Source organism: Struthio camelus, chromosome 1 (genome assembly GCF_040807025.1).
Source record: "Struthio camelus isolate bStrCam1 chromosome 1, bStrCam1.hap1, whole genome shotgun sequence".
In the NCBI taxonomy this organism is placed as follows: Eukaryota; Metazoa; Chordata; class Aves; order Struthioniformes; family Struthionidae; genus Struthio; species Struthio camelus.
Window position 1 is genome coordinate 137,287,875 of NC_090942.1, and position 26,554 is coordinate 137,314,428.

The 26,554-nt window shown below is 39.2% G+C and overlaps 1 protein-coding gene across 9 annotated transcripts in view; it reads left to right on the top strand.

Moving 5' to 3' along the window:
* Positions 1 to 26,554, top strand: part of SH3KBP1 (SH3 domain containing kinase binding protein 1) — a 236,813-nt gene that overhangs the window by 124,396 nt on the left and 85,863 nt on the right. For 6 of the 9 annotated variants that reach the window (XM_068918383.1, XM_068918361.1, XM_068918392.1 and 3 more), the window contains 3 exons: positions 8,021 to 8,144; positions 13,532 to 13,606; positions 24,326 to 24,522. In XM_068918383.1, coding sequence (XP_068774484.1) covers positions 8,021 to 8,144; positions 13,532 to 13,606; positions 24,326 to 24,522 — 396 coding nt within the window. Of the gene's footprint in view, positions 1 to 8,020; positions 8,145 to 8,592; positions 8,711 to 13,531; positions 13,607 to 24,325; positions 24,523 to 26,554 lie in introns of all 9 variants that reach the window. The other 3 variants (XM_068918410.1, XM_068918366.1, XM_068918418.1) reach the window with 2 other exon arrangements.

Below are 26,554 nucleotides of genomic sequence, written 5' to 3' on the forward strand. Positions count from 1 at the left end.
AAGAGTTATTATGTGAACTTTGTTTTCATCATGGTTAATGTAGAGCGATTGATGTTGAATAGTTGCTGTCACTGCTTCCTCTTCTGCCCTTGTCGTGTTAGTGTTAATTCCTAGAAAAAGTAGGGCAGAATTTCTCTTGAAACAGGAACTTTATTTAGTGTAGAAAGCTGCACCAAGCAGTTTACTTATTTCACTGTTTACCCTTCTGCTTGCAGAGGAAGCTTCTTAAAAAGTCATTGCATCGAAATATGATTCACAGTATTTCTGGCATTATACCACTCTCCCTAATTCGAAAGATAGACGTTTGATATGAATGCCTTTTTTTTTAAAAAGTCTGTAGCTTTCTCAGTTGTGAAACTATCTGAAGATTTTTAGGGAGGACCCAAGCATGCTGTGTTATTGTAAATAATGTATTCATGTGGTGGGAATGTGGGCAATTCTTGCAAAATATCCATGAAAATTTGCTGACATCGTCACCAAAAAATAATCCTCAATCAATCTGGCTTGTCATTACTCAAGATGAAAACTGAGTGATAGCATCTTAGGCATTATTTACAGTGGTTCAGCGGGTAATTGGAATTTCTTATGGCTGAGTTAATGGTCATTCACTTTCCATTTTCAGTCACTCCCTTCTCCTGCCAGATCTTTTTATTCATGAGTAAAAGGTCTCAAATTCCCAGGGGTAGTAATTTATTGTATTCTTCTAAGAAAGTTGCATCAGTTGAAATAATTAGTTTTAAATTGATTTAGGTTAATCTTCTCAAATCTCTGTGGATTTCAGATTAGTTGTTTATTGCAGTATAGCATGAATAGATTCCTAACTGACTTAAGGTTAACTAAAACAAATATTCTTTAGATCAAAATAGTGTGTATGTAGTCTTTATGCAGTTATTTAGCTTAAAATGTGTGTAAAATTGCACTTATGGTTTACAACCCGTTAGGCTTCCCTTGTTGCAAATAAAAGCTGATTTTTATTTTGCTGGACCAATTTGGCTTCATCTTTAAAAGAATAGGTTGTTACAGATGGAATGAGAGGTGCTTTAGTGGTTAGCTTGTGCAATTTTTGGAACTGAGATTCCTTAGCCAAAGTCTTTTAAGATCTAGCGGACTGTGGGACTTGACCCCTCTGTCCTTTCCCCCCTTATCCCCTTGAAAGTAGCTGCTTCCAGAAGAGGATTGGCAGAAGGGAACACAAGTTTTCCCCTCCGCTGCTGCCATCGGCGCCCGAGTGGGTCTCCCAGGACCCCCAGTGAAGATTATACACTAATCCCCAGGTGGGTATTAGTGCAGAAGCTGAGGGTGTATTCCCTTCTCCCAGCTCTGCTTCAGGGCACTAACAAACACCCAGTAGTATCTGAAGCTGCCCCTGATCTCACTCCTGGTGCCAATAGGTTGGACAAGATAATTTTTAAGGAGTGTTTTTGTGGTAGTGGTAGGTAGACACTATTGAAAATTGTTGCGGTAAACGTGGTTTGGGGCTGTACAGTGGGCTGAGATAACAGCAAGTGAGAGTCTGGGATGCTAGGTTTGTGTTTTGTATAAGTGAAACAATTGCTTTTGAATTGCAAGATTGTAATTCTTTGAGAGTGTTTGAACTGCTGAACAAAGAGAGTGAACTTTGCTTTTGGGGTTTATAATATCACCAGACAGATATTCTTGAAGACAGTAGATGTTTAAAAATCACGATTCCTTCCTCTTTGTTCTAAATAAAGTGGAAATTAATGAGAATAAGATCAAACATTCATAATAATAGATAAAAATGCTTGTTGTGAAGCTAGAGGTTTCCGTAACTGCACAGAGACTGATACCCCTGAGAAATTAATTAACAGACTTAAATTAAAAATATATTTGAAACTAACAAGAGAAGCATTTTCATCCTTGTTTATGTTCATGTTTAGTATGTGATTGATAGCTTTTTGGTTGTCATTAATTTTCCTAGCTCATTAGCTATAACTCTAATTACAGTTGTCTCAAAATACAACTGTAACTAATTGTCCTATTAAATGCAAATATCTGAATTCCAATTGCATTTCACCCTTCCACGTTCATGGAGTGCCAACCAATTAACCTGCCGCATCAGGATAAGATCCCTTGGCATGTCATTCAGCAGTCTGAACTGACTTGCGTTTGGGATTATTCTGGCCTTGTACTGCAATATACCTTGTGGCTTCATCCTGCTGAGAAGTGAGCCTTTTGGCAATGCATAGTACGTGAAGGGGCTCACAAGTAAGTCTTAACTGAGACATGCTGTGTCATTGCAGAATTTATTCTCCCACTTTTGGTTAACATTGCCTTATATTACTTTGCGATATCCTGTAACAAAACTCCGTTTGGGATTATAAAAATGCAGACTGAATTTTTACCAATCTGGTGCTTGTTTTGGGCAAGGTTGATGGTTTTCTTGTGCAAATGAGATGAAGTGGTTCAACCCATTTTCAAGAACAGGACTAAATACTGGGGATTGAGCTGGACTCTCCCTATATTCACTTTGAGAGCCATGAGATTGAAAGGAGAATTTTTAATACTGGCGAGGAGCAGTCTGTGCCACAAGTACAGAACTGTGTAATACTCCAAGAAAACAGCTGGGCATGGATGTTGAGGCTCCAAATCTCTTGGTTACTTTTCTGTGAAATCTTGTGGCAAGGTGTTTTCCTAACCCCTTCTAAAAAGTACTTCACAAAACCTGCTATGACTACTGCTTATTCGGTTAGTTCATGTGGCAGACAGCTCTTCCGTGGATCTAAAGGTACAAATTTTAGGGTCATTCCAGTTCTATGTGATTGCTTTTTCTGTGCCTCGGTTTCTGACATAGATAATGGTGTTTAAAAAAAACACAAAAACAAAAGTCAAACATTTTTACATGACTCAGAAGTTGGAAAGAGCACGCAGTTCAAGGTTCTTGAGCAGTTTTTGTTTCTTCCCTTCTGCACGGGAGTTACCAAACAGCTTTTAGATGCATTGTAGCAGAACCGCAGGGACTGGCAGGCATCTCACGGGTGGCTCCCCTGAATGCAGTCCCCAAATAAGCCATGAAGTGGCACTCTAGGTACCATGTTCGGAGACATCTGTTACCAACGTTTCTTTTCCCACTGCCAGTGAGTTTGGTTTATTTTGTTTAGTTCACCTTTGGGGAACCTAATTTTTGTTTCCCTTCAAAATATGGTTTCTTTTGTCCTTTGAGCTCAGGATCTTCCTTCAGGACTTGCAAAATAAGGGAGGTTTTTATTTGCTTTCTGTCTTGCGTTGTGGTTCTCTCTCAGCAAAGGAAATGTTAATGTCCATTATTTCAGCCCTTCAGCCTGACCTTGGGCTTTGCTTCTTCCGGTTGCCTCCCTCTGACATTGCTGTTACTCCTGGGGCTGTGTTTTATTTCTAAAATAGGGAGACAATTCTTTTAAAGAGTCCTATTTTAGAATACTAGATCTAAAATATAGAGTCACAGGGACTCTCTTCTGACCCAGCCTTTCTCTGCCTGAAACCTTCCCGATTCGGAGGCTCCCTCCTCGCTGGCCCTGGCTGAGCCAGAAGCAGGCTATTGGCAGTGCTAAAACGTAACAGGCAAAACTGAAGGTTGCGGAAAAGCTTGTGAACAGCAGATACAGAAGTTTATCGGAAATACGTTTCGTGCAGCTTTTCCAAAAAGCTGAATGTTTTAATCGTTAAACAACTTTAGACTTGATTTTAGAGCAAGGTGTAAGCGGGTAGTTGTACTGCTCTCAGATATCCTGCCAAGAAAACGCTGACAATTGGCCTCAACGTTTCCTGCTTTTTCAGGATGTCCCATCTTGGAGGTACAGTTCCCCTGAAGGGAAGATGCTTCTAGGCTTGCAACAAAAACAGATCTATTGCGCTGCAGGTCAGGCTGATGCTCCCTCTGAAACTTCTTTCTTTAAAGGGGAATGTGCTGTAAAACAGAGCTGCTTATTTGAGACTGCACTGGCCATGAAGAGAAATCCTAAAGGGCATAGAAAGGAACATCTCCTCACTTTTGGACTATCTTAATATTATAGTCCTAAGGACCTTCTGCTTTCATTGCTGTTCATTTGCTTTCATTGACTGCAGTACAGTTGCAGAACAAACAACGGCGTTCTCAGTCTGAAATAGAGCTATTATGTTTGCCTGAAGGTTTGAATTGCTGTCATCATATTCTTTTCTTTTTCTGTACTTCAAACATGGAAATAGATTGATTTCAAGACATCTTGATTAGCTAAGAAGCTAAATGTCCTAGCGTCTGTGCACCCACTTGAGTACCACTTGTCCGAGTGGCTCAGCAGTCCAGCGATCTGTGTTTTTTCCCTATCTGCTTGCATGATATCTATTTTGAGCATTTCTTTATTATTTATATTATTATTTGTAACTAAAAGTAACTCTTAGACTCTCTTACTGTCTTTACAGTCTGGGTTGTTACTGTGTACTAGGATCTCACAATGTGATTAAACACTTGCCTTCTAAAAAAGTCAACAGTATGTTTTGAATGCTCTTCATCTGTGTCTGGTCTATAGTTTCCAAAACACGTAATTTACATCACACAAAGCTCTACTGAATTAGTAACCCAGTTAAAAACATAGTACAAGTATTCATTCTTCCATTGAAAATGTAAAAAAAAAAAAAAAAACCCAGTGATGTTAAAAGAACGTTTGAATGCTATTTAATTATTATGTAGATTAATTACCCCTTTAAATCCCGAAGGCAAGACTTCTTAACGGAACATGTGTCTGTAGAAGTGGTGCACCATTTCTCTGGTTGTATTGTAGTTCATATCTTGTTCAATCGCATACAGTCACGGGACTGAGAATAGCCGTCTGCTGTTGGATCTCTCCCTGCCACACGTTTGACGCTGACTGAGTTGCAGTTGACTGAATGCGCTACCTCCATAAATATTTGAAGTGGGCTATGGAAGTATCCCGGGGCAGCCTCATGTATTCTGCTGCTGTTAAAATGTGGTGTGACAGCAGTACTGGCAGCCTAAAGGCTTGGCAAGATGAGAACATGTCATGCCTTTCCAAAAAGCAGGGAACAGATTTAACACATTGAAAACACATCTTGAAAATACCTCTAGTTGTAGCCACTTACACTTGGCAGACGGAAAAGACTTTTTTTCTGACTTAAAAACAAAAGCTTCATATTCAGGCTGAGCTTATGTTTGGTGCCTATGATACTGTCGACAGTAGAGTGTTTCTTCTGGTGGAGGGACAGAGAGTTCTGAAAGAAATCCTTCTCTTTGTGGTTCATTTGGCTTAGCACATGAATGCTGTGTCTAAATTAGGACTTAGATGTATAAAACCCGAAAGCACTTTTTTATATTAGTATAGCGTCAAATTTTATTGAGTGCTTGTTACCTGCAGATGGACTACCCACATGAATAATGCATTTTCATTTGTAAAGGGTTTATTGGCTAAGAGTTATTGTGACATTTCAGACCATATGGCAATGGATTGCTTCAATTGGGGATAGCTAAATCCTTGGGGCATTTTAGTGTCCTTTTTGTTTTATGGATTAATCTCTAGCTGAGGTGTTTTGAGGTTGGTAAAAGCATGTAGCTACAGTTTAAAAAAAAAAAAAAAAACTACTTTTTTAATGCTTTTGATGAAGATTTTGTAATAAATCTTTGGAGGGTCCAGTTTGACCTGGACCTATGCTGACTTGCTAACGTCATTCTGCATTTTCTTTTGGGAAGAATTTATTTCTGGCTTCAGATTTATCTTTAATTGGTAATTTTATGGAATGTGGCATGATATTTTCAGATAATTCATCCTTATATCAGCTATAAAACTTAAAATAAGCTAGTGAATGCTTAGGTATATTCATAGCTCATTTAGATTTATCTATCTAGCTCATTTAGATTTATCTATGTATAGATCTTTGTGTGTGTGTATTTCTGTATACATACATGGAGATTCACACATTAAACATGCCACATTAAGAGTGTAAACATTAACATATAAGGAAATTTTGGAGTGTTATACTAGAAGAACATGCAGGAGAAAATTACTTGAGGGAAAGGTGGAACTAAGTGGTACTGGCTGCTGTATTTTCGCTAAGTAATCTCGGCATGTTGCAAAGCGGGGACCTTGACTGTGCAATTCCATTGTGATTAATCTTCTGGTCAATCGGCTAATGCAGTTATGGCGTAATGTTTAGCTCTAATCAATAGTGCCAACTAGGAATAGTGCATTAGAAAATTTGAAATATTTTATAGTTCAATGAGCTTTGGCCCTTTTGTGTATTTTCTATATAACCGTATCTAAATATGTAGATGTTTAGAATTGTGATTTATAGAGGCCACTAACTGTGGTGGTTCATACAGTTTCAGTTTTCCATATGGTTTAAAGTTTCTGGAGAGAACAAATACAAATATTACTTTTTAGAGCCTTTTAGAATATCATGTGAAAACTTTCGATTGAAGTCATTGAGTGATTTGTATGCATTCTGCTGTCTGAAGCAGCAGCACGATTAGAGCCGTTATTCCCAAAGTTGTGCTTGATCTCCCTAGTACTACTGATGCATTTAAAAAAAAAAAAAAAAAAAGAGTTTTTTCATGAACAGGTACTGAGATTAAATGAAAGTAGCTGTGCTTGTCTGAACTACTTCATATTAAGGCAAAGAACGACCCAGAAAGACAGGGAATGTACTAAAAAGGGAAGCTGGAGAGAGAACACACAAAACGCTCCTGAAGTAATAACAATTTACTTATTAGTAGAATTGTACATCATGGCACGTAGCTAAGCTGAAAAAAAATTTAGCCCTTCCTCTGTCCTTTGAGGAAATATTTGCTTGTATTATATAATGAGAACATGTTAAATAACAGATTTATTTTGTAAGAGCTTGAGATTTTAATAGATAGGTGATATGAAACAGACCTTTTTTTCTGCAGTAATTAACTAGTACCATTTAAGATGTGAGGGTGGTTGTTTTTTAATATTAAATGTGAATACTCTCAACCTGTAAAATAACTTTCCTATTTTCATAATTTTTGTTTGGGGAAGGGACAGGAAAGAAATGCGTCACACAGTATTGGACGTGCATATTTCACAGACTGATGCTGTTGTTTTTTGGTGAGCGGACAGTGTCTGATGGATGCTATATATTTATCTGTCAAGGATGTGCTTAGCTGATGGAGAGAATAGGTCATTTCTTGCTGTCCCGTTATAACCTAAAGGCATCTGGTTTTTAAGGGCTGTCATTTCATAGTGTGACACTGCCATTCCATCCTGAGTGGGTTGTAGAGGGGGCAATTAGTCATTTTTAGGTGATATTCTCTCCTGGGATTGGGCTAGGAAATGTCTCTCCTTCTTGCGGCCATTTCATTGGGTTTTTTTTTTTTTCAGTAGCTCCTTGTAACTCTTCTGATGTCTGGAGAATATGCAGTAGTATCATTCTTTCTATTCTCTATTTTCTGTAGATTTCTTACTTCTACATATTAATGAAATGGCAAAATTCATAATTTCTAAAAAAGTATTTCTGATTATGATGGGGAAAGCAGGAATAGTCACATAACTTAATTTCAGATATCTAATGTAGATTCTCTGGATAGCCCTTTGCAAGCATTTCTCCTTCTCCATTGACTGCTTAGGGAACTTAAGCTTTAATAGCGTATAAATCGCACATGAAGATGATGGTCGTAAATAGGGCAACGTGAGCTGAAAATGTACTCCGTGATTGAATTGATATCCATAAAAACTGAAACGTGGAGACACCTTGCGCTCTCTGGTTGTCCTTCTACTTAATGCCTTGCCCATGCATCTGACTGAAGCAGCACTGCTGACATTTACAGGCGGGTATGTGCATCTTGCTTTTATTTAAAAAAAAGGAAGAAAAAAAAAGAACAAAGAAACCTCTCCGCAAAACATAACATGCTGTGGCCTGGAGCCTCTGCCATGTGCTCCCTAGAACTGAATGTAATACAAACTGCTCAAAGTCATTGCTTTCATTTTTATTGAAAAGTTTGTATTTAATGTAGTTCCGTAAAGTGGTGTATACATTAAAACATATGTTTTGTTTTGTTTCTGTCCCGGTGCAGGTGGAGGAGGGCTGGTGGGAAGGTATACTTAACGGAAAGACGGGCATGTTTCCTTCCAACTTCATAAAGGAACTGTCTGATTCTGATGATGCTGGACTAGCACTGGAAGAGCAAATAAAGCCAAGTAAGGAAAAAATAGTATTGATATTCTGTATGGATGTCTGTGTGTTCACCCCCTCACATACTGATAGGGTATTGTATTCTTACCTCTTACTTGGGAGTGTTTTCAGATGCCTTGTTTCTAGTTCATGCTGTGAAAGGGTCAGATGATGATGCTCAGTGAATACTGGCAATGCTATCTGAGTTGATACTCTGTGTTAAAACCTTCCTAGCTGTGACAGACCAAGAACACAGAGGGCAATGATGATTATTGGCTTTGTATTGCAACATGATTTTTCTTTTTTAATTTTTTTTTCCTTAGAGGTGGAAGCTGAGCAAAATAACCAAATGTCTACAAAGTGTCTCTGCTTATTTAAACAAGGGATTAAAGTGCCATGCCTTCTTTAACGACTCCAGTAGATTTAAGGAATCATAATTATTGGTGTGGGACATGCGGCACTTTTTCCCTCCAGGTGCTGAGCATGTTACTATCACCTCCGTCACCCACTGCCCCTGCAGCCAAAGGGAAAAAGGCCAGAACTGGGACATGGACTTTGTTCTCCCACTTACAGTGGGCCAATACTGCTGCAGGTGAAAAGCATGTTTGATAACTAAGTTTGCAATAGTTAAGCATAGTAATGGGTTGTCTTATTTATAACTTCCCATTAAGAATAACTTGAACCAAAATATGCTTGTATATGAAATGGGCACTTAACTGATCTTGCTGTTTTTCTGTTTTTCAAACAGATATTCTTGGTGTTATCTCCTAAGTCAGTGGTTGAGAATCTTTCACTAAAAGAAAAAAAATTACTTGTATTTAGATATTTCAGGATAATTCCCCATTTACCTGCCAAGTCCTTCTTTACAGTCTGTATACTGTTTTCAGCAGTGAAGATATTCATTGCCATGTAGCATTCTTCTGAGATCTCTGCAACGGGCAAAAGTGAAAGGGCACCCAAGGTCTTTGTTAGCTTATTTTAATGTAAACTTACCAAAGCTTAATTTATATATAGTTCACTCTATCAGCAAGATGTAGAAGGTCATTATGCTTCCTTTTTTTATTTCATTTTTCAATTTAAGGCAAATTTATCAGCTTTATTCCATCCCGGAGAAATAAGATTCTAAAAAGCCTGACTTTTGTGACGGTGAAATTTTTTCATATTGTTTGTAAAATGGAGTAGCATTCATGTGTAGTGGTACTGGTCACGTAGTCATGTGGTCAGTGCTGCTAATGATATTTATGAGTAAGGTTGCTTTAAACCAGAATGAAAATATTTGTAAAGGAGTTAACAATTTTAGTGTGATGGAAAGGCAAAAAGGGCATTAAGTGAAGCTGCACGTTTCAGTGAGATGTCAAGCTGCTCTCTATAACCTGTATATGCTATCATGTATTTATTTCATTATTAATGCAGTGAGTCTTGGAAGAATTAATTGTGTAGATGTAGTTTCAGTCATGGATTTTATAGTGCTTAGTACTCTATAAATGATAAAGGTAAGTGGTAATATTTAGGATGGAGTCCCCCCATTTCATTTGTCCAAATGAAAGGATATTCCTTGCCCAGGTAATGTGGTAAAATTTAGTTTATAATGAGCATCCTAAAAATGCCTTTTAATGAAAACATCAATTGGCAGTGTGAAAGCAGCCACAGAACATGAGATTGTTTCACCAACATCCCTAATGACATATACTTATCGTTTAGTTCAGACAATCAGTTTTTCCTGCTGGTTCCGACTGTCAGTGAAACCTCTAACTTGTAACGCTTGTATTGAGAAGATGCAGTTAACGTAAATCTTAGTTTTGCCTCTTTAACTACATTGAGGATAACTATAGCTGAGCGAGAAGGTTTCTCCTTTTATTGTATGTAGTTTAACTATATGGAGGAGCTTTGTGGCTAGCTAAGATCATGTGTTATTCAAGAGCTAGTTTAGCAAAATACTGGTAAAACAGAAGAATCCTGTAAACCTCCCGAGAAAGAGAAAGGGTCTCAATGGGTATTGAGATTCTTGCAAGGTTTTAATGTTTTTGTTTTTTCTTTTTAAACTGACATCATCAGATTAAGAGCTGCATTGCCCTAGCAGAATTTTGAATCAGCTCAGTTCTTTCTTAATGGTTTTCTGGAGTTGTTACAGGTATTACTCTCTAACACATGGTGATTTATGAGATATTTATGAACTATATTCAGTTACCCTGATTATCTGTATTTGAAAATCTGCATAATAGGATTGCAGAAATTTCAGCAAGCTTGTATATCCTCCATTAAAACAGTGACTGGCAATGATAAATTTCATTTCAAGTACCCCTGTGTATTCTTAAAATACAGGAAAAAAGAAAACAAACCAGCAAATCATTGAGGATTTGTGCATTATTCCAGTATACCTATTGAAATGCTCTAGGTAACATCTCATATGGGTGAACATTGATGCTTCTAAATCAAATTTTTCCTCTGTGGATGACAAGATGTGACAGTAATTTGACTCCGTAACAGCTGCTTTTTATTTCTCTGGAAACAGTGTTTGAATATGTGTACAATCCGTATCACCGGACTTGTAAGGTGGAAGTCTAGAATGTGAATTCTAGATTATTAAGTTATTTTCTGGGTGAACAATCAGATCTGAGTGGCTGGACCTGTGCATTGAGGCAGAACATTGGGTGGTCATTGAGGCTCTACGCAGCTTCTAGAGGGACGTAAAAGGGAATGGGGTATGGCACTGTAATCTTCAGCAGCAACCTTCAGCTCTTTAACCTAGTTTACAAGGTGGATAGGACAATACTTGACAGGTTTACTGCAAGATTTGGGAAAGTAGCGTGGGATCTTTGGAGAAAGTGCACTGTGCAAACACAAGAGTATTAATTAGATTTCATTTTAATTGCATTTTACTGACCCTCTCTAGAAAGCATCTTTTTTTGGATGAACAAGCATAATTTCTGCTGAACTCAGAGTAGAAAAAAATATGGTAGAGAAAAAATGGTCTAACTTTACTTTTTAGGAATAAAGTTAATAAAAATGTGTATTTCTCTGTCCTTCCATTATGACCTACACAGGAGCTTCTGTCCTCTGTGGAAAATAAAATACAGTTTATGGGAATTTTGGTATGCAGGTACAATGCGGAGAAAGTTTCTGTCTGTTATTATTTTGTTGTGTCCGTATTTTTATCTAGGACAACGGTAATTTTATGGCAGATCAGAGCAAATGGCTGGAAGGAATTATCCTTGTTTCTTTTCTTCCTGTACGATAGAGTAACCTTGGAAAGTTTCTTCACAACAAAGCCACTTTTTTGAAAATGCCTTGTCTTTTTGGAAGTGCCCAAATTTTTTTGATTACTGATAGTGGGATTTGTTTGCCCCTTAATTGAAAGAGTTTGGAACTGATGCTTCCCCTCAGCTGGTGGGTGCTCAGTAGATTGGAAATTGAGGCTGTTACAAGATCAAAATATTTTTTTTAAAGTGTTTGTTCCAGCTTTAAGATGACTGCCAAATTTTCTGTCTTCAAAGACACAGGGACAGGTTCAGATACCCTCACAGTGAATGACAGCTCCTTGTTCTTTAAAGCATTCCCTTGAATTAAAACATTGTTTTCCTTTGATGGAATGTTGCACAGCATGAGCAAGAAGTATACATTATGATTTTATTACTATGTTAAATGGATCCGTGAATTATAAGCTCAATTATTTTCTAGATTTTTCAGATATTGTGTACTAATCTTAAGAGTATTTTGAATACCACATCTTGTCATTACAGCGTTTCAAGAAGCAAAGACCTTATCATATAATCAAATGAAATGTATCTGAAAGAATGACAACTTAGTATTAGGAGTAAGATTTCAAAGGCATTGTGATATGTTTGTGGCAATGTCAGAACATTTAAAGGTGACCTATTATATCTTGCTGTCTCTTGTGTGTGTCCGTTCAGAAATTGCTGGGCCTCATTTAATATATTTTTAGAACCTCTTAGTGAGGGCCAATCATTTCTGTCATCAGTCCTGGCTCCAGTCATGGTTACTGGAGCTAGGAGTGATGATAGACTCATCAGCTGAGGATTTAGTCAGGCAACCTACTGTATTTTAAGTTCTTTAAACCTTAGATATATTCATTTTCAACTTTCTGGCTCTCCTCACTGGCATGAAGCTTAACATACCTTTCTCTCATTTCTTAACAGCTGCTTGAATGTTTTAGTAGTGTTCTTTTAAAGATGACTGTAAAAACAAGGTGGAAAAATGGATTTGTGACTTTTTTTGCTTCCTTATTATGTAAAAGTAAGGGAAGGGTAATCTTTTGTTGTTAATTAAGAAACAAGAATAGAACGAACGGCTTCTTACAATATATAAATGAGCATAGCATTTTTTTTTTCTGAAAGTCCAACAGAATGATATGCAGGAAAAGCTAATCTATACTTTTGGTACCAAAATGGGTGTCATGCTACGTTGAGACAATTCACAGGTACTGGCTATTACTACTTTGCTATAAAATTCTGCTGGAGACAGTCATTTTTACCATAGTGTATCTAGATGAGGTTGGCAACAAGCTGACAGCTGTATATTCTTGGTCTTGCCTGTGCTCCTCAGATTAAAGGAAAAAAAAATCAACTGCTCATAACCCTTCCCTCACTTGAATTTTACATCTTTTTTTTTTTTTTTAAGCAATAAATCCATATTTTTGACGGAGAAAACGTTGTCTAAAAGGTCTAAGATGGGAAGTGGGTTTTTTAAGCTTTAGTATTTTGAGTTTTTTTGTTAACGTGTGCCAAGTCAAAACACTTGATTAAGCTATTGGCTGAAAAACCGATTTATTCCAAATTTGATATCCTGTCCCTTCAGCTAAGCATTGCTAAAGGACCAGGTCCCATTTCCAAAATATTTCTTGTAAGTCCTCTTGGTAAGATGAAGTATTTCGGCTGCTTACAGACTTCTGGTATATTGCAGAAATTTGAGTATTTCAGTGCCATTTTTGGATGTCGTCTGTGCTGGTTCAAGTGCACTAACTACATCTGCCTTGGGAGTGTGAGCCAGTGTGAGTACAAAACTGCAGTACTAGTTTTTTTCAGGCTTTCCCTGAGCTTTATGAGGAGAATGAATGTGAGAGGCATTTAATTTGCAGGTCTTGCTACTTGATGGACAAGAGACAAAACCTAAGAAACAATGCATTCTGTTGGGCATAATAAAGAACAGCTGTAGCAAAATCATGAGATTCTTTTATCTGACATACATGTAGTAAGACTATTTTAACTTCATGTGCAATCAGATACTTTTGGTTAATGTTCTCGTTGTTTTGCTAATAAGGCTTAAAAAATGTTAGTCACTGAAAGTACAGATTAAAACTTCTTCCTCTCCCTTCTTTTTACCGTCATTCGATTTCTTCTCCCCCTCCCTGCCCCTTTTCTTTTTTCTCTTCTTTCCTTCTCTTGCCTGCTATCAGGAAAATCTGCCTTTGAAGGGACATTTCTGTACAGAGTGGCACCGGCAAAGATTGACAGCTACAGACGCTATAACAGTGAGTGTGTTTCAAAATCAACAAGCCATGTTAAAGATGGTTTTAGTCCTCAGCACTTGTTTGATTTATCTACACTTGTAAAAGCGTGCCACTGCTACTCACTTTCGGCTACCCTACGTGCATATATATCTGTGTGTAAGCTAAAGTCAGTTTGCTGCTGATGAGCTGTCTATCCTTGATGCAGTGAGAATGCACTCATTCTTTCTGTGCATGTATATGTTATATGTCCATATAATGTATGTTTGTAAGCCCACAATAGACTGTGAATTACATGAGCTGTTTAGGTCTCAAGTATGGAAATTAGACCTTTTGGTCCCGTTATTTCTGCCACCTCAAACACGAAGACTGTTGATAACCACAGTGCTTTGAATTAAGAGTCCTTCTGCTTAAAAATAAAGTTTCTATTTTATGATTGCTAAATGCATAAAATATGCTTTGCTTTTCTTAAAGAACAAAGTGTGTGTTTTGTTTTTTGTTTATTTGCTGCATGCTCTTCTTTTGGTGTTCTACCTTTGACGGCAATTACTCACAGAATTTTGGTTCAGGTAAAAGATACAAAGCTGCTTTCATTTCACATTAAGGTTTTTGCCTTCCGCATTCTGGAAACCTGGAACATATGCTGTTTTTCATATGCTTCTATTACCATGTTAATGCAGAAGAAGAGAGGATGGTGATATCAGATGCAAGACAGAGGAAGCAAGGAAGACAGAAATCTGTCTTTCCACCTGCTTCCCTGTCCAGAAATCGAGCAGAAAGAGATCCTACGGAGTCACATTCTAACTCCAGCTGTCTAAGTACAAAGTGTTCAGCCCTGCCCTGCAGTGAGCAGGATGGTGTGCTAACCTTGGCATCTGCCTTCCTCCCAGCCAGCTTTCTCCTCTGGACATCCAAGCTGTGCTGCCCTTCTGCCTCCCTTCTTGGGCGGAGTTTTGCTCTCCAACCTCGGAGGACTTTTGGGTCATGAATGTTCACAGCACAGGACAAGATGTTGGAGTGGTAGTCTTCTATTCTGCTAACTTGCACTTACCCAAGTTGGGGGAGGGGTTGCTTTGTTTTGTGGGGTTTACTGGTTTGTTTGTATTAGTACAAAAGCTGAAGTTTCTTCTTTGTGGGTCTGTGCAGCTCTGTATGTTTCCCTCCCCTAGTTCTCAGTCCCTGCTCCACGGTCTCCCTGCCCACAGGAATGCCTCTCCTTTCTGCAGCTCTTCTTTCTCCAGCTTCCAGCCGAGCTATTGGTCTGGGTGGGGTAGACCATGTGGCTGGTGGTCTTCACATTTTCCCCCTGCTTCTCACCCTATAGGCTTCATGATTGCTTATGTACCACTTCATATGCACGCACTTAGAGGGCATGCTCCTTGCAGAGATTTTAGACCATCATCTCCTTAAATTGCCTTATTATCCACATCAGATAGGTAGATGCATCCTTAAAATCAGAGGCAATTCAGGAATCTCTGATTTAGCAACCTTAATCTTTCTGGGCAGTCGTTGCACTAACGTTACCTTTCAAACTTTTTGGAGAGCTGCTCTCCATGCCTTGCCCGTCTCCACTGAGAGTCGAGTGGCATTTCCTCTCCTCTCCAGTTATATAGGGTGCGCCAAAGAGAGGTCAGGAAGAATTCAGTCACCTGTCTAGTGATGTTAGAGCTCTGCATTTAGTTCTCCGTGATGATCAATACTGGCCTGTGTTTGTGCCATGTCACACCGAATAAATGTTGAGACTGATTTCACAGTGTATGGTTGGATGGCCATCTAAGCTTTGTTTTCAGAGTTGGCCAAAGGTGTCTTGTCTGGCTTAATACTACCTCCCATGGCATTTGGTTGAGACCTGTATGTTTTTTGATTTTACAAGGTATCTCTGCTTCTCTGTAAAACTGCATCTAAGAAGGCCAGAGATATCCAGCTACATTTCTGGCCTGTTTGTTGCTTGTTGGGTTTGAACTGGGAACTGAAATGCTGAGAAAGGAATGAATCTTGAAAATAATCTTGAAATGATCTTGAAAAACAAGGTCATCTTGGGGGGCAGGTTAAACAAAATTAGAACTGGCATTCCCACTGCTTTCCGAGGTACTATTTCCTAAACTAACAAGCGAAAAGGAGATTTCGTTATTCTTCCTGTTGCGTCTATTGGCATCTCACTTCTTGCCTGCTAATTTTCTTTCAAAGCAGACCTACTGAAGGTCTGGCTAACTTGCTCTATTTCATATCCTATTTATGGTCCTTATTTTCACGCAAATATCCATGTGCTTATGTCTCCAGTGGAAATCATTTGGAGACTCTACAGAATTGCTTTCATTTAGGGATGTCTGTTCAAAACAACCCAGAGCTATCCTAATTTCAAGTTTCTGATTTCTCTGGGGGTTAAGCTCAGGAGTCAATTCATAGCTTTAGATTAATTATGCCCAAAAGGTGGGGGGTTTTTCACCTATATCACATTGCATGAAATGTTGCTCAACTTTTGAAGCAAGTTCAGAAGTTTTACTTTTCAAACATATGTGGAGTGTTAAAATAATAGTTTTATTTTGAAAGTAATTTCCCAACGGCTATGTTGAAAAGGAAATTTCTTATGTAACCAAGGCCCAGAACTGCTAAATGCTGTAGCTAAATGTATGTCGCTGCTTCTAGAGATACCTCTCACTGAAATATGCAAGATTTCTCCTGCATAAACACCCAACATTGTCTTCATATGCTGACATGGCTTTTTTGGTCATTAGATTACTGCTGAGTGGAGTTCAGCATATTCTAACGCCTTTGGCCTTCTGCTCATTAACCTGCTGACAGTAAATTCCTGCTGCTGCATATGCTGGGTGAAGAGAGACATATAACAACAAAAAAATTACTCACCTGTAATTTTGTTGATCACTGCCCTCTTTTCTGCCATCCTATAACCTTCCTGCTCCTCAACGGAAAATGCTTCTTGGAATTTTTTTTTTTTTTTTTTTTACTATTTTAATTTCTCTTTCTTCCTTCGCTTTTTCCTCTTTGAAAATGCTTCTGCTGAGGAACAGGGCACATACAACGCCTGAATATGACAAATATTTGCCTCTCTCTCTTTATATATGGATCCACAATGCTGTCAGTAATAGATATTAGATATAATGGAAGAAGATGAGACAGGATCGTTGAAACAGAAGTATTCGTGAGTAATTTTAATTCTGTATTTTCTATTGCTCCAGCACGTGTTTTTTTTCTTAACCCTTGAGCAACAATGCCTAGTCAGAGTTCAAAGAAATCAATAGGACTGATGTATTTATGACATTATTAACTCCAATTAGCAACGTCTGAATGTGAGCGAAGTTGACAAGAAACCCAAATGTCAATCTTAACGATACTGGAGAGAGGACAGTTAAGGTTTTCTATTTCTTTTCAAGTTCTAACTTGCTGACTAAGAAGAACATATAATAAATACACAGCTGCTACAATGAGAAATAATATCTGAGAAATAACAAAGCTAAAAAATGGGTGAGGGAAAATTTTCTAATTGAGAATAAGCATACCGTTGTCTAGAAAACAAATGTACAGATGGCAAGGGAAGGAGTGGGGAAGAATTATGTTGATTGGGGAGAAACACATGAAATCCTTTCAAAGATTTGGGCTCCCACTAGCAAGTGGGTTTCCATTAATCACACAAAAGACCATTTTTCTGTGAGCGACAGGGAAAGAATCCTTTTGCTTGTGGTTGCTTATAGATTCTTTCCCATACAATAAGCAATGTATTCCTGTACTTGCTCAGGACAAGGGACATGAAAAAATAACTCGGAAATCAAGACGATGATAAGGCATAGTACGGTTGCAGAACTTCTGAACAAATGATTGTTACTGTTCGCTCTTACAGTACTCGGAGAAAGGCTGGGGCTGAGGTGAAGCCACCAACTTCCATATTGATGGCTCCGTGGTCATGTTGCAGAGGATGCTTGCGCTGCACTGCCCTTCATGCATGCTGCTACACGGGGCAGGCCACTGCTGCCCTGTTCCCCGCATGATTTCTTGTGAAAGCCTAAAAATCTTGGGGCTGTTTGTTACACGGCAAGAACCATCGTGCTAAGGAAAATGAACGCGCTGAAAGGAAATGACAAAGTGTTTGGACTACAAGAGTATGTTTTTTTTCAAAGAATATAACTGAGACTAAGAAATACTGACTAATATTGAGATAGTCTACGTTAGCAATTTGTGTGTATAACTCTTGCTTAAGAATTTGTTTTTTGAATATATGGATTTATTAACCTTGAATTTCTGAAGGTTTAACACAGCTTCTAAACTAATATTTCAAATCAAACTGCCTTTTCTATTCTTTTTAATGACAGTACAGAATATTGTTGGGGATGGCATCAACAAAGTATGGGGTTTTTACAGAGAGCAAGCTCAAAATAACCCCTGCTAGGCTGTGTTGTTTCTCTACGGCTTTGCGAAGAAAAGGAAGGAAGACGCTTCCTCTCCCGTCTCCTCCTGCAGTTATCATGCGCAGCTTCACCTTCTCTGTCGTTCAGATCGGTCACTCGGGCGCTCCGTGCCGTCCTTCTTGAAACAGAAGGAACGAATGCATTTCCCCTTCCCTTCCATAAAAGGCAAAAATCCTAATAAGCTCCATTTACACAGTGCTTTATTCTGTTAAGCACAGTTGACAGCATTTCTCTCTGGCTGCCAGACCAAATCAGGCAGTTCTTTGCGCTGTCTCAGGTGTGTGCCGCCGAACAGCTGACCTTTCCATCGCTTAGCAGAGCCAGCCTCATCGGTGCTGAGAGCGCGTCCGGGGGAACGCTGGCTTACCCAGCATCAGCAGGGTCTGCCTTTTGCCCAGTGCCATAAAGCCTCTTTAGAGAGAAACAATCCTGAAAAAAGAACAAAAATTAAAGTGGTAAATAATACCTTAAAATAGAAAGCTCTGTGAAACTCACAATGTATTCCTTATTTTCCTGCCATGTTTTAACCTATTTAGAAACAATTCTTTTCCTGCATTGAATGGAGTTAATTTTATCACAGATGTTTATTTTTCTTTTAATGGCTTTAATTTACACAGCCCTTTATCATCCCTAAATATCTTTCTGTTTTAGAATCTTGGTCTGATGCCAGCACTGCTCTGGGGATGTTGTATGTTGGTGAATTAAATCTGATGTTGCGGTCTCCTTTTAATCCCCATTTGAGTTATCTGTTTTGGTCCATTTCAGAGTATTGCTCTCAAAAGACTGGTAGTAGTCATAGCAGGAGTGTGGTGATATTTGAAATGTCTTAAGAAAACTAATATACTCTGCATACCCACAGAGGAAGAAAAGTGCAAAATTCCCCCCGACATGGTTGTGAGAATTTAATCTTCATGAATCCTAAATTATCTTGAATTTATAAAGAGCATGTAGCAACCTCAGGTCTTGGAGCTTTAAATGTTTTTAGCCAGCTGTATGCCAGTAGTCCCATATCTTGTCACAGGCTAGGAGCAATTGACTCCTGGGATTTTTAACTTCTTGCTGCTGATGCTGTCATTGCTGTGGCTTTAAGCAGCTTACTATAAGAGCCACCTGACACTCAGATTTGATTCTGCCTTATAGCGCTACAGATGATTTGGCAACAATAAATTTAGGCAAAATAATAAAATTACTTTGCTTGTAAAGTGAGACCCAAAAAAGACTTATTTCTGAGAAATTATAAAGGACTGGAAAGGTTTCACAGTGTTAGGACTTGCATGATAATAGACGTGCTAGTAAGTGCTGAATTGATGTTATATTCTTGGCTAGTTACCTATCCAAATGCATTTAATTTCTCAGAGCTTCTAGAAAACTTGCTATTAAATAAATAGAGAGGCCTAACTGAAGTGGTTGTTATCGTTCGCCGGCTATGTGAGAAGTATTTAGCAACTAACCGCAGAAGAAAAGAGAACAATGTTTCTGAAGACAGTAGTTTCCTGAGCTGCTGACCTTACCTTCTTTGTGCTTAAGTTCATTGCCTCACTACAGCTATTTCAGTCTGCATGGGTGTATTAGTCATCGGGAGCAGATCACTGTGCCAGCTGAAACACTCTCCACTTCTTCATGCCCATTCAGCAGCCAGACCTCCCTGCTACCTCTAGCTTTCTTGCAGAAAATTCCTTATTTCTGTTTCCCAGGTCACTCAGGTTCTTGCTTAGTTCCCAGCTGTATCTGTGGGCTGCATTTCTCTTTCAGGGAGACTGTGCCCGCCCAGCTCTGTTCTCCTACTAAGCTGTTTGCAGTAGTAGTGAAAAAGACCATGAAAAGCTGAAGAATAAAAGGGTGTTTGAGTCAGTGGAGAGACAAATATTTTCCATTTTAGGAGGAAGGATCACCTCAGCCATCCCTTCCCTCTGTAGGCACGGCAAGGGAGGCACATGTAGCCAGGCCAAATGCAGCTGCCCTTGGCAGGATTGCTGCTTTCATAGAGGAAAAGAGGCAGGTAGGATTATCGAAGAACTGGCTTAAGTAGCTTCTTTCCCCAGTCTCTTGAGGAGGGAGATGTCAGATAGATAGGATAGGATCACAGAGTGAAGAGTCGTTCTTGGGTTCCAGATATTTTTTTAGGAGACTTGGAAGGAGCCTGAATTGTAAAGGAAAAGCAAGTAACTTCACCTTTTATAAGACAGTGCTCTTGGATCGCTCTCTGAGCTCAGGTTTGCTCATCTCTCTGAGTTGGAAGAATGGAGGCAACCTATTAGAGGGGCAATGTATAGTAAGATCAGAGAGGCTTACATATCTCACATGGAACTTGGGATACGATAACAAAAGCTGTATTCCTTGGATTCAGTAAAAACGTAGAATAGCACTTCATTTAGTCTCCACCATTGCTACTTTATAAGAGAAACTTCTCATCAGGACTATATACTGAGACAAAGTTGTGCAGCAGCATTGAGAACGAAATGGCTCTTGGATTGTCATCAAGCACGGATGGGTGATGCTAAGGCAAACTACTGTAAGCCTAAGGTAAGTCTTCTGATACAAGGTGTGATGTCTCATCATAGAAGAATGCTGATAAAAGATGAAGACTCCATAATGAAAAACAAGTGATGACCCAGAAGTAAAAGCCTGATTTTTACTAGAACCCCTTGAGGTTTCTGAACTCTCATGCAGGCTTCAAAGATGTGGAAGTCCTTATGAGACCTGTTGTGTAATTCCCAGTAATTACTCCCATATTTTATTTGCAGCCATTGGGAAAGATCAAGCTCCAGATGTGTGTCATCTCCCACAAATAGTGACATAGAAAACCTATTTTAATAATTTATTTTAAAGATAGCTTCCCTGTTCATTTCAGGGGGTGGCTAAGAGAGCTGATGGCTCCTATCAGATGAAACTCAGTTACTTGTTGAGGGAGGTCTCAGCACTGCTTCTTCCCTCCAACACGGAGTGGTTCCAGGAGATTCTGGCAAGGATGAAAGGGGGAACTTTTGCCAGAAGTTCCTCTAGCCTCTCTCTCAGTAAGGACCTAGTGACTGACTTTCTGCAGAGCTGGAACGGTCCTGCCAGGAGAGCTGGCATCTTTTTTGTTACTGCCCAAGACACAACAAGGTATAGGATTAAGAGAAAGGCAGTGACGTTGCCCTGTGGCTGAAGAGATTTATACCTCCCAGGCTTAGTTGACCTAGCTCCTTATCTATGAACGCCTCTGTGTTGTGGAATGGCTCTGCTACGGATATGTTCCTTCCCCGCCACGGTGCAGAGCAGAGTGGCTGTGAATGCTTGAAGTCACTGAGTGTTGCCTCCATGAGCTCTGGAAGGGAAGAAGTGCACAGAATTTACTTTACTGATGACGTGAAGACCACCATTCTAACTGCCATGATAAAACAATGAAACCAGCTTTAAGTTTTTCCCCCCAGGCTCTTTTTGGGAAGGTAAAAAGGTCCAAGCAAAAAGATCAAGGCCCCAACCCATTTAAGAAAAAAGAGTCATAGTGCTCTTTTTTAGAATTCTTTTAAATTCTTTTTTATTCTAGTCTTGCACAGTTGGTGGAACAATTAAGTTGTGCAGTGCCACCTAAATTGAACCCTTGCAAAGTGAGAAGTGTTATTCCTAGTCAACAGGTAGATGTAGCAGCTACTCAGGAGGCCGGAGAGCCAAAGTATTTTGCACAACTTTTTGTCTGCTTCTAATTGGGAGTTTTCTCTAATTCTGCAGTCCTACTGCTTTCCTGTTTTGGGTACAGAAAATCTCAGAACAGAGCAGTGTATTATGATTTTTCTGCTTAACATTCTTGCTAAAAATTGAATTCCTGAATTCCTTTTCTAGCAGGTCCGTGATGTTAAAAGCAATTTTAACAGGTGAACCCCTGGCTTTCTTAACCTGGAAGCTGTGCCTGTAGGCCTCAAGCTGTGGAGCATTTCTGTGTTTCACCAGAGCAGCTTAAAGGAGCTCTTGATGAAGATTCTACATTTTGCCGGATAACGATGTTTCTTCGTAGTGAATTACCAGTAAGACTAGAAGTCTCTCCTTAAACAAGTTAGCGTTCACCTAAATCGCAGAAAGTTTTTGCATGGAGAATATCTGATCAGAATTTTTCAGATCTTTGACAAATCTTCATCAGTAGGACCCCTTGCATATTCTGCCCTCTTGAGCGTTGTCATGCCATATATATTTGCCAGACAATTTAGCTTCATAGGTTCCTACCCTTACGTTGCAATTTCTCAGGTGGACTAAAGCGACCATTTGCAGGGCTGTGCTGTATGCCCGGTCACTGAAATGATCCCGCTTTCAAAAACTGACCGAAAAAACCAACAAAAGGAAAGCCATGCCCCAAACCCCTGAAAATCATTGTTTTCTGCCTTTGTTTTTAATGAGCAATCATTAATCATGGACTGAACATCAAGAAAATATTTGTGGAACTCTACCTTGAATCTCTTCTTCCTTTTTCTGCTCTCCTTTAGAAGTTTCTCATCATATGGATTGTTGGTTTGCTAAAACATCATGTGAGTCAGGGAGAGCAAAGGAAACAATAGGACAAGAGGCAATGGGCAGAAACTGAACCACAGGCAGTTCCATCTGAACCTGAGAAAAAAACTTCACTGTGAGGGTGACAGAGCGTTGGAACAGGTTGCCCAGAGAGGTAGTGGAGTCTCCCTCCCTGGCGATATTCAAAACCCGTCTGGATGTGATCCTGGGCAATATGCTCTAGGTGACCCTGCTTGAGCAGGGAGGTTGGACTAGATGATCTCCAGAGGTCCCATCCAACCTAAACGATTCTGTGATTCTGTGATTTATTGTTAATGTTTAAATTTTTATTCACAGGGGTTTTCATTTACTTCAGTGAAATATTATTTCTTTAGGTAATTGGCCTGTTCAGTTTTGTGGGGCTGTCCTAGTTTAGTCTGGAAATGGTATTCAGATGTTTTCAGTTCAGAGCCCTGTTTTATCCTATTCCTGCTGCTTGTAAGTGTCAGAGAACTGCAGAAACTGAGGCATTGTGAAGATATAAAGCTTCCCACGTGCTCCACAACTTGCAGATCATTTTTGTCCATTCTTAATGCTATTTCTTTCCTTATGGCGGAAACAGATAACATGCTGGAGTATTCAAAGGAAGAGGAAAACAGTTATATGTTATATATAATACCTACTTGATTTTGAATGCCCAGATTGTAAGGATGATTTCTTTCTTCTGTACTGGCACCTTGTTATAATGAAAATCCATTGCAGTTGGTTTGTCCACCTTTATATAAAAAGAGTAAGACGATGAGGAAACTTGCCTTCTTTGACTCATAAGATCCATGTCTGTGGCACCATGAACGCTTCTGAGTAGAACGTGAGAATTTGGGTTTGTTGTCATTAGGAGTATTTAGCCATGCTCTGTAGCAGCAGCAATAGCTGTGTTTTTTTCCTGGAAACGTTGAGTTAACTCAGTCTGTAACGTGTAAGAAGGAAGATTTGAACGATTCAGGAGGCTGTCTCAACTGGAGGACACGTCAGTGGGCCACTTTTACTGCCCCCGAGTATCGGGCCTGATTCTGCACCATTCTGTAAAGTGGCTGAAATGTCATATTGGACATCCACCATATTGGATTTGTGGCCTCTGTTATTCAAAGAGCGGAAATTTTCAGAGAAGCGTAGATGAATTTTGCTATTCACTGAAAGAAGTAATGCAAATCAGAATGTCAGTTTTGATTTATTATAGTCCTAGAGGATGGTGTGCATGGGTGCTTTTCTTACGAGGCTGTCTGTGCTGCAGAGAGATTTAATTTTCAGCAGGGAACATATTATGCAGCTTATTTTATTGCAAATTTGTTTAAACAGCTTTCAGCTTTATATTTGCCAGTTAGGTAATGTAGCTTTAGATACTAATTGCATAATTGGCTTGATGTGAGTCATACAGATTTAAGGTACAGTATGCCTGGTCTGACTGCTTGTTAGCTTTAAGTGGCATTATACAATAGCTGCCCTAGAACTGAATTTAACTCTTTCATTTCTTGGATTCTCTTCTGAATAATCTTTTTCTAAAGGTGAAGGATTTTCTTGGTACTCAAGTAATGGTGACCTTCATGAATAAAGTTTTGATGCTGGAGTATGCATGTTTTGTGGATTGGTGTAAGTTCTGGCTAGTACACCAACGTGATGAAATAAAATGATCTTAAAAATTCCAGAATGAGTGTATGGCACAGAGATCATCTTCTTTACCTGTTTCTCATGGTTTTGTTTTCCTTTAGGGGATGGTGGGAGGGATCATTTTCCATTCGCAATCTGGTTTGTAATTATTGGGCTTCAGACTTAAGATTCTTCATTTCATCCCTCCATTTCACAGGCCTAAAAGATGCTACAGGCTCCGAGAGTGACGGAGGTGACTCTTGCAGCACAAAATCTGAAGGAGCCAATGGAGGCACAACAATCCAACCCAAAAAGGTCAAGGGTGTTGGCTTTGGAGATATCTTCAAGGACAAACCTATAAAGCTACGACCAAGGTCAATAGAAGTTGACAATGACTTTCTCCCGGTAGATAAGGTATGTATCGTTTCTTTAATTCTCTCTTGGTGGTGGTGGTGGTTTAAATAAGTTTTCTCCTTAGAGTTCTAAATTTGATCATTGGCAAGAACTTGGAGATTTATGGTCCTTTTTTTCCTACTCTTTCTGTGGACAAGACTGCGTTTTTTCTTTTGCCGTACACCAGAAAGTGAATTCCAGTGAGGTTAACCGCCTGCAAGAATTGTGACTTTGCTTAAAGATTTCTTCCTTTGTTCTTACCTCCGTACGTTGGTTGGTCTTTTTTCTAAGTAAAGATTACTTTGGAGAACAAGACTTGAGAGGCTTTTTCAGGTTTTCAGTTACTCACATTACTGTAAAAAATTATAGCTAGTTATGTAAACTAAGAGGGGATTACAGTCCCTGTGCCATCAGCCTGCTAAAAAGGAAGCTTCAGAAAATACCTAACCATTTCAATTTAGTAGCGGGTTTATTGACTTAAAAACATGCTTTCAGAAATTACCCAGCTTTGTTTAAAGGGCTTCGTAAAAGGCAGAACATATTTTATGTAATTTTATTCTTTATACCCTAAAAAGAAAGTCCTGAGATTAGCACTCAGGGAAGAAAGTCTTGTTTTCTGACAGATTCAAATAGATCATCTTTTTAGAGAACACTCCTTGTTCTCCAGCCTCGAAAACAATCTTTACATAAATTAGAAATAAGGAGACTAGAAAGCAAAATGCGATGTATCTAATAAACTGGAGGAGAGAAACTTTTTTAAAAAAATAAATTGATCATTCTAGGGTATGTTCGTTAGGGAAATGAACCAAAAAACTAATGCAGTTAACAACCAAAGAAAAACCTTGTCAAATCCTTCTCCTTTCTTTAAGTGAACAACATGAGACCTACATGAGATTTCTGTAGGGTGACTGATATTCTGAGATGCGGGGCACTATGCTGGCAGGCTTGCCCAACCCAGGACCCTGCTGCAGGCAGTTACGTAATACATTTTCTTTGGCTCCAGGGTGATTTTAAGAAATTCCTCGGCAGCTGCGGTGGTTCCCTGGTGCTGCAGCTTCTCACCTTTTGAGTTGTGCTCTTCAGTTGTCTGTAGAACCAGGTGCTTCAGTGGTTAGCTCTTCTGGGAGGGGCCCTCAAAACTTTGGGTTTTAAGCTAGATCATTTCACTGATCTGATTTATAGCACAGCCCCCCACTGCATCACGAGTTATAATGGTACAACAGAAAGGGAGATGCTGCTAAGGTATTGTGGAAACTTCTTAAGCTAGTAACGCTGCAGGAAAAATGGTTAATGTTTTCTAGGTGACTGCAATTTGGATTCTGTATGAATAGGGTAGTAGAGAGCTAGGATAATCTGAGTATCTGAGTAAAGGAAAAACACAGTTATTCCCGGACATTGCTGGCTTCTTCAAAGCCTGCATGGTGCTCTGCTAACCTTCTCTTTCTGGGTGGGCTGATTATGAACTCATGTGCAGCACTTGGGTAAGGTGTAGAAGCAGAAGTAGCTGAGCTGTGTTCAAATGGCACCTCCTCAAAGCAACCCATCTAGGAGTCAAGAGAGCAACAGCCCAGCTCTGGCAGTGCTCGCTGATGAACCGCCCTCAGTCCAGACTCAGGGAACGTGACAGGGAGGCAGTGAAGGCAGCTCTGCGAGGAGCCGTCGTGGCATCTCTCTGCAGTGTGGTTTATTTGCCACCCTGACAGTCTATCGTTGGTTAAGGTGGCTAAGGTGAGACTAGGTTTTATGAGGATTTTCTGAGTACCAGCACATGAAATTGGTTAATGAAAGGTTGGCGCTTTTTTTTTTTTTTTAACTTTTTAGGTGATATTTGTTTTTATAATTTGATGGCTGCCTGGGATCTTTTTCAAACAAGTCCCAGGTAAGGGAATTGACTGTACAGGAGTGTGATAGCAGTAAGATTTAAGCTCATGCATGGCTGTATTTAAACCTCTTTTCTTGAGTCAGACCTTACAAAATCCTGTAGCATAAGGAAATGCGTATTTTAATAACGCAGTTCTACAAGAGATGAATATTTAATTATTAATTTCCTGCT